General features: G+C 41.4%; 3 protein-coding genes across 3 annotated transcripts; 2 read left to right on the top strand and 1 right to left on the bottom strand.

Moving 5' to 3' along the window:
• The first annotated feature begins 865 nt into the window (after positions 1-865).
• LOC109417127 (prostatic acid phosphatase) lies at positions 866-2,284 on the top strand. Its single transcript, XM_019691251.3, has 2 exons — positions 866-1,103; positions 1,161-2,284. The coding sequence occupies exons 1-2, from the start codon at positions 990-992 to the stop codon at positions 2,157-2,159; spliced, it is 1,113 nt and encodes a 370-aa protein (XP_019546796.2). The 5' UTR covers positions 866-989; the 3' UTR covers positions 2,160-2,284.
• Positions 2,285-2,412: 128 nt separating this feature from the next.
• LOC109417126 (endonuclease III-like protein 1) lies at positions 2,413-9,266 on the bottom strand. Its single transcript, XM_019691249.3, has 3 exons — positions 9,111-9,266; positions 8,366-9,040; positions 2,413-2,974 (listed from the first exon to the last, which is right to left on the bottom strand). The coding sequence occupies exons 1-3, from the start codon at positions 9,159-9,161 to the stop codon at positions 2,531-2,533; spliced, it is 1,170 nt and encodes a 389-aa protein (XP_019546794.3). The 5' UTR covers positions 9,162-9,266; the 3' UTR covers positions 2,413-2,530.
• On the top strand, positions 7,516-8,175 carry LOC109417128 (ubiquitin-like protein 4A-B). Its single transcript, XM_019691253.3, has 2 exons — positions 7,516-7,695; positions 7,755-8,175. The coding sequence occupies exons 1-2, from the start codon at positions 7,648-7,650 to the stop codon at positions 8,106-8,108; spliced, it is 402 nt and encodes a 133-aa protein (XP_019546798.1). The 5' UTR covers positions 7,516-7,647; the 3' UTR covers positions 8,109-8,175.
• Positions 9,267-10,346: the final 1,080 nt, after the last annotated feature.

Here is a 10,346-nt window from a genome sequence, read left to right as displayed (position 1 = left end):
TTTTTCAATGCAAAATCAACAACATTGAGATTAGAAGAATGCATCGCATCGATGCTGCAGCATTGAACCCGATAGAATGTGGAACGATGCAGAATCGGAAACAGCAGACCCACCTATTTCGAGAGAAAAAATCTCAAGAAACGCAGAAGTTCTACAGCAGCTCAACAAATCTACATAGATACGGTTTCGTCCCGCGAGCCAGAATATGTAGGAATAAGGACGGAAGCCTCATGAGGTAATTGAAAGGTGGAAGCAGCACATTACCTGTCTGCACCGGTTGATAATCCGAATCTGGGAAACCGAACAGCAACCAGAGTGGAAGGGATTACCATCTGCCCCATTCACAAGAAAGGCAATCCCAGATCATTTCATCGCTGTTTGTCACCTAAATTGACGTAATACGTTACGCTTGATTGACAAATTAAGACATAAATTTGTGAAAAAATACCATTTATTTTGGTAGGATTCGAACTCACGACTCCGTATCGCTATACCGACGCTTTAACCATCTACGCCACAGAACAAGTTACGGTTCTGCGTAATAGAAAGTCCTATCTGCTACCGGCTCCAGAAGGAACTGTGATAATTTGAAGTGAAATAAAATAAATGAATGCATGTCAAAAAACAGCAGTCTGATGTTTACCAAGATAGCAAGTCTGCTAATAGAAATTAAATTCAAATTCACGTTTTATCGAAGAGCACCTGTAACAGAAGCATTCAGTTTTCCTGTAGCACGAACAATTAGCTTCGGTAATTCTAGCGGAAAATTCTCCAGAACTAATAAACTTCGATAAGTTTGTCAAACAAATCAATGCTCGGGTACAACTGGTAGCACTCAGTGGCATATAACCAAGGTGCATTTACCACAATAAATACTCACTTCTTTGAAAGTTCTGAGGCTTTGCATCCGAACGAATGAGCGTGACATTTCACTACTGTGTGGTTTGAGTTGAATTTATGTCGCCAGTTTGTTGGAACTAGTGAAAGACATGTGGAAAGTGTTAGCAATTACAACTGTATTACTATATACAATAATCGTACAGTCTAAAAAGCTTGTGTCCGTCGAAGACCATACCAAAGACAAACTTATATTCGCGCACGTGGTAAGGCTGCCTGAAATGCTGTTTTCTCAAAGGTTTTGTTAACAATTTCTTGACTAGGTCTATCGTCACGGCAACAGAACACCGTTAGTCGCATATGATACTGACCCCTGGAAGGATCAAAGTAACTGGGCACGTGGCTGGGGAGAGATAACCAACATCGGAAAACGAACCCATTACTATTTGGGTCAGTGGTTGAGAAATCGTTACAAGGACCTGATCGGCGAAACCTATTCGGGGGATGAAATATACGTGCAGTCCACTGAAGTCGATCGCGTGCTGATGAGTGCTCTGTCGAACCTCGCAGGTCTGTACCCACCGAGTGACAGAGATCTGTGGCTTCCGAACATCCACTGGCAACCAATCCCGGTGCATCAAATTCCGAAACCGTTAGACGATGTCATTGCCGGAACGAAAAGCTGCCCCAAGTTTCTCAAGTTAAAAGAAGAGTATTTACAGTCTGATGTGTATCAAGGATATCTCAAATCCATCGAACCCGTTCTTAAATATGCAAATTCACATTCCAAAATGGAACTTGTCTCCGCCGAAACTATTTATGATTTGTACAGTTGCCTAGATATAGAACATGAACATGGATTCGAACTACCGGAATGGACCAGTAAGGTTTATCCTGAACCCTTGAAGTCCATATGCGGGGAGATGTTCAGATATAGCACCAACACAACAGCAATGACTCGCCTCAGAGCAGGTCCGATCATCAAAGAAATCCTGACGCGATTCCAACAAAAGGTCGACAATACACTGGTTCCCAGTAGGAATCTCTGGATGTACAGCGGGCACGACATAAGTGTAGTCAATTTGCTGAACGGATTAGGGCTATTCAAACCACACAACCCACCCTTTGCGGCCTGTGTCATGGTGGAATTAAGGATGGCCACACGCGATTCTCCATATGTTTCGGTTTTCTACAAAACCAGCAACGACGAGCCGGAGCTACTGGATATACCGAACTGTGGTCCACGTTGCCCACTGGAAAGAATGTTCGAACTCTACAAGGACATCATACCGGAAGATTGGGAACAGGAATGCCAAATCTAATATTCTGGTAAAAAAGCTAGGTATCACACAATTGATTGAATTCGGTATTCAAATTTTTTGAAAACAGGCACCTGTTTTGTAACATTTTTCGATCGAAACATAAAAATTCTGTTGGAAAACCTTAACCATTTTTTGTAAGCCTTTTTTCTATGATATAATTTTGTTTTGCGATCCTCAGTGTTACTTATTTGCACATTGGTGTCATTGATCAGGCGGATTTCTTTTACGTTCTTGGAATTCAGCAACACACATTTTTCCGAAAAAAAAACTATACATAAAACAACTGAATTTGTACTCATGGGTGATAAATGCATCGTAAAAATAACAACAAATATAAGCTCCCAAAAAAAAGAAAAACTTACCGCCACAGCTCAAAACTCCAACGCCTCTGTCTTGATCTCCCTCTTGATGGGTGTCTTCCGTATGCCATGCTTCCCCTTCGCGGGGCAAATGGCCGCATTCAGGCACTCGTTGCAGTACGGATTGGTGGCTGGACATACCGTTTGACCGAACCCAACCAACAGCTGGTTCACCTCCTGCCACAGTTCAAACGGTAACCACTTCTCCAGCGCTAGCCGTGTGTCTTCGGGGCTTTTGGTTTCCTTCGGAACCCAACGGAGCCAGTTGCAGATACGATGAACGTGAGTATCCACTCCGATGCCGGTCACAACATTCCACGCCGATCGCATGCACAGGTGAGCCATCTTTTTGCCCACGCCCGGCAGCTTTAGCAGACCCTCGATGGTATCCGGGATGTCACCATCGAAGGAATCCACCAGGATCTGCGACGTTTGATTGATGAACTTGGCTTTATTCTGAGGGAAAAGAAGAAAATAGGACATTTAAATCCCTGTACATAACCCTAGACAAGTTGGATTGCGGGAACTACCGCGCGATCACACTACTGTACGCTGCCTACAAGATACTCTCTCAAATTTTATGCCGCCGTCTATCACCGATTGCAAAAGAGTTCGTGGGGCAATATCAGGCTGGATTTATGGGTGAACGCGCTACAACGGACCAGATGTTCGCCATCCGCCAGGTGTTGCAAAAATGCCGCGAATACAACGTGCCCACACATCACTTGTTCATCGATTTCAAATCGGCGTATGGTATAATGGATCGAGAACAGCTATGACAGATTATGCACGAATACGGATTCCCGGATAAACTGATACGATTGATCAAGGCGACGATGGATCGAGTGATGTGCGTAGTTCGAGTATCAGGGACACTCTCGAGTCCCTTCGAATCTCGCAGAGGGTTACGGCAAGGTGATGGTCTTTCGTGCTTGCTGTTCAACATTGCTTTAGAGGGTTTAATGAAGAGAGCGGGGATAAACACGAGTCGAACGATTTTCACGAAGTCCGTTCAGCTGCTTGGTTTCGCTGATGATATTGATATTATTGCTTGTAAATTTGGGACGATGGCGGAAACGTACACTCAGCCAAATAACCTTAAGATTTCCATAAGGCCCAACTTATGAAACGGCCTTTAAATAATTCATAATGATTCGGATGAATTTCATAAGGTCACTCTATGACGTAAAATCGTCTCACAGCTTGGCTTTTATTAATGTTTAGCAGCATGGTATACTCAAGCGTCGGTAGCCGCGTGGATAAAACACGGGTTCGGTGATCCCGACGTTCATGGATCGAATCCAGTCTACATCATTTTAAGATTTTTTTGTTCTTTTCATAAGTCTATCTTATGAAATTTGTCTTAGCAAGCACGATCAATTTTCATAAGGTATTCTTATGGCATCCATAAGAATTAGTTATAGCAAATTTTCATAAGGTATTTCGATGAATTTCACTAGGTTTTTTCGCTGAGTGTACATCCGAATCCGACTAAAGAGAGAAGCCAGGCGAATCGGATTAGTCATTAATGTGACAGCAAAGTGCACTGAGCCAATTCTTCCGATCATAGTTATATCACAGACAAACAGACGTAACACTTCGAACATTTTTCGATTCAAATCATAGTCACGGAAACATATTCCCCCAATGCTAAAAGGCCTATGTTTGGCCGACCACCAACTAGGTGGCAGTAGTGAGCAAACGTCAAACTCGAACAAAAACGATGCATGCGCCACGGTTGGGCAGTTGGCCAACTATCAAATTTTGGAAAAGACCGTTAAATCGGTGTACGATGTGAATTATCAGAGTGTTACGTCTGTTTGTCTGTGGTTATTTGTCAGTCCTATATTACTGCACTATTGGAGTATCATATGAATCTAATCTAGGTTGAAAATGGGAAGTGAGAGTTATATGCGACGCATGTGGTAAACTCTCAAATCGCCATTATATTGTTATATGTCTTGCATTTTGCTTCTATCATGTGGGCTGGGTACGCCAATGTATATGCAACTCCAATAATATCCTTCACATTTTGAAAAAAAGTTTCCTTGGGCTCGAGCGGGAATCGAACTCACAACGCCTAAGTGACCGACGCCGCTAGCCACACAACCACGAAGCTCACTTACTGGAATTGCGACATTCTGCAAAACGTATTCCACTTTATCTTCCAATGTTGCTTTTCCTCCCGTCCAAAGTTATATGCACAGCTAATGCATAAATCGTGTTATGTGCATATAACTCTGGCATGCGCAAGTGTCGTTGAGTTGTATTAGAAGGCTTTTCAATCGGAACTGTTTATGATATGATACGTATAACGATGCATTTGATGTGAACGTGTCAGACTACAGGTACAATGTATGTGTAGTGGCTGATAAAATAGGCTCTTAGAATTATTTCAGTGTGTGACGACCCATACAAAAATTTTGGAAGTCCCATACAAAAAGTGTGACATAGGGGGAGGGGGGTTGAAAATGGTCGATTTTTGAGTGACGTAATTTATGGACGTTCCCTTACCTTGGTTCAGATTACAGTTGCAGAAATTGCAGATATAGCTGTATGCTAGGCGCAAGACACTGTGCAAACGAGAGTAATTCTGAGAAATTCTGAGTACCTAACTCTTTTTGTTAGATCACAGCAACTCATCAATTAATCGTTGGAGCACAGCAACTCATTATTTACCCTAACAATACAACATCAGTCCATTGAGTTGTCCAAAATATGTCTCACGAAACCTACTGCAAGCCTATCCATAGGGTAGTGGAGGTATTTTGGACCGGGCAGGTATTTTGGCCCACCTAGGGAGTTTTATGATATTTATCACATAATCTCTACTAAATCTGGGTAAATTTTTATTGGAACACGAAAAGTATTCAACTATGTGATGACCTTTATTTTGGATATCAGTTAAATATGCTGTTCAGTATCAAAAATAGAGAAAATGTTTTCACTTCCAATGAAACGTACGGAAAAGCACCAAAAACAAAGAAGGTGACAAATTTGTAGTCGGCTTCGAAGAGGTATTAAATTTTACAAATAAATATTTATTTCATGTGAATGTAGTTAGGGCCTTGTAAGAACTCAAAATAAACTGTTCTTAACCTCAGTGAAGCGATAATATTTACTAAAATGGTGGTTTGAGGTATGGCCAAAATATGTTCAACATAATCAGATGTGTACATATTTTGGACCACCTGTCAGATCCACCTCTCCAGTTCCTTCTAAAGGAAGAAAATATGCATGCCAATGTAATGTACTCTAAAAACAGATAAATAGAATAAGTAGGGACCTCCCGTGATCTGGGTTGTTATACGTTTATTTTACAATGAGATTGTTGTGGGTTCGATTTGTTGTAACAACTTTTCGTCAAGTTAAAAATTTCGATTCGATTTGTGTCCTAACAACTTTTCGACAAGTTGAAATTTTCAGGTCTTCAGTCATCCAGTTTAGAAAAGTTGTCCTTCTCGGCAATCAGTTGATGACTGAGACAATGCGTTATCTAATGTATGTTTGAAAATTTACGTATCATTCAAATTACTTTATTTTTGATGGCCTTTCCACTCATTACAATATATGTGGAACGCCCTTATATTCAGCAAAATCACTAGACTTTCACACTTCCTATGAAGCGTTACGTAATTTATGCATGGTGACTGACGTCATGCAATGGTTAATAAATACACGTTTGGCGTAACATTTTTTTTTTATGAAACATCATGCTACAATGCGTAAAAACTGGCAATTGCAACAACATTTCATCTTTTTTACCGTTACGTAATTTTTAAACGTTCCCTGTCTCAAAAAATGAATAGAAAAGATATAAACTTCACGTAGTTTTAACTATGTTTATTTTTTTTCCGAGGTGGCTATCATTTCATCAATCAATTGAAGTTTAATTTGATGGGCCAAAATATGTGCACTTGGTGGTCCAAAATAAAATCAGGTGGTCCAAAATAGAAGCCCGAGGTCCTTCAGAAATGTTGATATTTCTTGTATTTACTACAACATTTTTGAGTCCTGTTTGGCCTTTTTCGACAGAGAACATGTTGCTCTACGTAATGCCTACTGAAATTATCCATATTTTGAAGTGGGAACTTTCTTTTTTCGCTGAAATGTTAATCCACTTCCTAAAGGGGTCCAAAATACCTCCCTTACCCTATACGTGAGAACAAAAGATGTTTACAAAGTTCTTACAGATAGATTAGATTACCACGGGAAATCTGAACACAAACCACTATCACACAGGCATTTGGATTGGTCAATAGCAACCTTAGCAACCAGTTTGGTCGGTGGCCTATAAAAGTCGGCCAACAAATGGAAATGGTTCATTCCTTGTTACGCACTAGAAGTTAATTAACGTTCTAATCAAAAAGCCTTGTCAAGTCATTCCAATCCCGTTCTCACTGAAGAACATCACTTTTCACCAATGATCGACGAAATTTGTTGAAAAACACCCCTAAAACTGCAAGAAAAGCGAGATATCGGGCCATATTGTTTTGATTTAGCGATGAATCAAGCAACACCCAAGTAAAAACGGGAGCAATCTGGAGGAATTCTGAGTAACTCTGTGAAGGAAAATGTACTCTCCAGCACAGTGTCTTGCCCCAAGAGTAATTCTGAGAAATTCTGAGTAACTCTTTTCATCATTGATCGACGAAATTTGTTGAAAAACATCCCTAAAACTGCAAGAAAAGCGGGATATTGTGTTGCTTTTGCGATAGTGTATCAATAGTAAAACAGGAGCAATCCAGAGAAATTCTATAGAATTCTATAGAGTTCCTTATAAGGAACTCTGTGAAGGAATATGACCAGCACAGTGTCTTGCCCCATAAGATATAATATATTATCGCAAACTATATAGGAAATAATCCTTACATCCTTTTTACGATAAACAACTTTCAAGATTACGTGGATCAGTCTAACACTAAGTCTTCATATAAATTTACCACATGGGTGCGTTTCGCACATGTCATCAGCGTTCTGTTTTAATCATCACTTTCGCTGTTGAAGACTTGACTGTCGCATCTTCACTTCTTCACCATCGTTTTTTAGCACCAGCGAAGTGTGCACATATTTTTCTACACAAAAAACATTCAAGTTTTGTACAACAATTACGTTTTCACACAACAGAAATGAAACTAATAATCAAAATTCTTAAAGGAGACGAATATGTCGTTGAGGTAGGTACCTAATAAATATTTTTAACATCTGCATATAATCACTCTTGCGAACTATCTAGGCAACGGAGGAATCCACCATCATGGACATCAAGCAGGATCTCGAGCGCAAAAGTATGATCCCGGTGGAGCACCAGAAGCTGCTACTGGTGGGAAAAACTCTGTCCGACGAGAAAACCATCGCCTCGTACGGTAACATCAAGGACGGCACCAAGCTTACGCTGGTGGTGAAGAAGCCCGACCCCCTGAGGGAAGTCATATTCCGACAGTTCAAGAAGTACCTCCAGGAGGAACAATCCCAGCGATTGACCAACGAATTCATGAAGGATTTCGACAGCAAAGTCCAGCAGCTCAGTTTGGATGATTTGGAGAAGATAGCTAGCGACATTCTTGCAAAAAAGGGTCAAAATGTGTGATAGGTTTTGCTTTAGACGATTCTAGACTATTGAGATCACAATAAATTGCTTCCCAGGGTAAGGCTTACTTCTGGAATATTTTTAAGTCCGAATTCGCTTTGGATTCAGGGGTCAATTTTGTTAAGTAATCATCAAACGCTCCGTAAGAGCGGACAAATTTTCCTCAAATTATGCAGCAACTTCACGGAGTCTCAATCAACACCCCCGGAACGACTTGTTTTTGTCATGACCTACTTTAGAACCACCCAAGTGCTTACCTTATAAAAGCTCACGGGATAGATTAGCTTCTCCAAAACAGCCACATCCGTTGCGATCACATTCTCTGGAGTAAGCCCATGTTTTCGCAGTCGCTGCATGCACTCAAAGTTGACCTGATCTTTCGTTTGGCTGGACAGCATCAGGGAGACCAAGGTGTGGAACCGTCGAATTTTGGCCGGAACGCTGTAATCGTCTTTGAACTGATCGCAGCCCATGGTATCCACCGGAGCCGGCATCATCTGGCGCATTTGGCGAATGTTGTCCAACGCTAGGCGCCAATTTTCCGGTTCCCATTTCGATTGCTTAGCTGTGCCATCGCTTTCCAACGCAGGTGCTTCAGTTTTTATTCCACTGTCATCAAATGGAGCCTGGTCCTTTTTGGTTGGTGTCCGTTCTCCGGGAAAACCGTTAGCGCAAGATTCTGATCGATCCGGACTGGTTTCAATTTTTATTGGTTTCTTTTTTTGGCGACGTTTGCGATCTGGAGCTTCCGGAGCCAATTGTTCAAGTTTAATCTCTGGCACAGCAATGGAGGCTTTAACGGGGGCATTAATCCCACTGGTACCGCCTTCGGCAGTTACGGATTTTTGCAGCACGATAGCTTTGAGACCAGCATGCTGTTGTTTAGCGAAGTTGCGGGTCTTCTTCGGAGAGAAATATGGCGATTTTGTCTCCTGTTGAAAGAAAGTGGATTCGATTTATAAATGGCTGTGATTCTACAATAAAAAGATACTCACTACTCACCATTATACAAATTATCCTACGAAAACACCGAAAATACTGAGGATTCAACATTCACAATTTTTACACGGCGGCTTTCACCATCAGAAAATCACGACGCGCGCGTTTTGTTTTGCTGCGGCTGATTGAACTAGGGATGTCAATTTTGTTTTTGTTTAAGGGCGAACGGGACGATCGAGGAAATATCCGCCATTGCTCTGTTGGTACTAAGATGGTAATTTCAGATTCTACTTCATATTATGGAACAAAAACTTATCATTGTGTATGCTCACTTGCAGTGCATATGCTGATTGTTTTTTAGCCTCTTCTGTACGATAGAAATCGAGATTACCATCTTCAGAATCGTGAGACAAATTGTTAGAAAGAGAGGGGAGATAGGAAAATTAACACGGCGTCCCGTATCACCTTAAGCTCGATCAAATTTCAGAATAAATACACTCAAAAAAACTTACACGTTTCATCAACTGGGAAAAGGATGCAGTTGATGCCAAGGAGAATACATTTTACTAAGGTGGCGCAGATAAACATTGCAAACCACTGGTTGTCTCTTCCATTCTTCTGGTGTTCTTATGGAACTGAAATAGTGACGTCACTATTTTAGTTGCATAAGAACACCAGAAGAGTGGAAGAGACAACCAGTGGTTTGCAATGTTTATCTGCGCCACCTTAGTAAAATGTATTCTCCTTGAGTTGATGCCACCATGACACGACAATCTTAAATAAGTACCGACCTTGGGGCAAGACTTTGGGAACGTTCAAAAATTACGTCCAACATTTGGGGGAGGGGGGGGGGGTCTAGAAAAGTGTGACAGTACGTGTATTGGGTATAGGGAAATTGCGTGACAGTGGGGGGAGGGGGGGTCTAGAAATCCCGAAAAACGATGGACGTAATTTTTGAATCTTCCCTTTGTGCACACTGTGCATGCTGGAGCTAGGGGCAAGACACTGTGCAAACGAGAGTAACTCTGAGAAATTCTGAGTAACTCTTTTACCAATGATCGACGAAATTTGCGGAAAAACACCCCTAAAACTGCAAGAAAAGCGGGATATCGGGCAATATTGTTTTGGTTTTTCGATAGTATCAGGCAATACCCAAGCAAAAACGGGAGCAATCCAGAGAAATTCTGAGCAACTCTGTGAAGAAAAAAGTACTCTCCAGCACAGTGTCTTGCCCCAAGTGCTGGAGAGTACATTTTTCTTCACAGAGTTGCTCAGAATTTCTCTGGATTGCTCCCGTTT

Source organism: Aedes albopictus, chromosome 1 (genome assembly GCF_035046485.1).
Source record: "Aedes albopictus strain Foshan chromosome 1, AalbF5, whole genome shotgun sequence".
NCBI lineage: Eukaryota > Metazoa > Arthropoda > Insecta > Diptera > Culicidae > Aedes > Aedes albopictus.
Note: the sequence above shows the minus strand (reverse complement) of the source record. Positions and strands in the feature narration are given on the sequence as shown.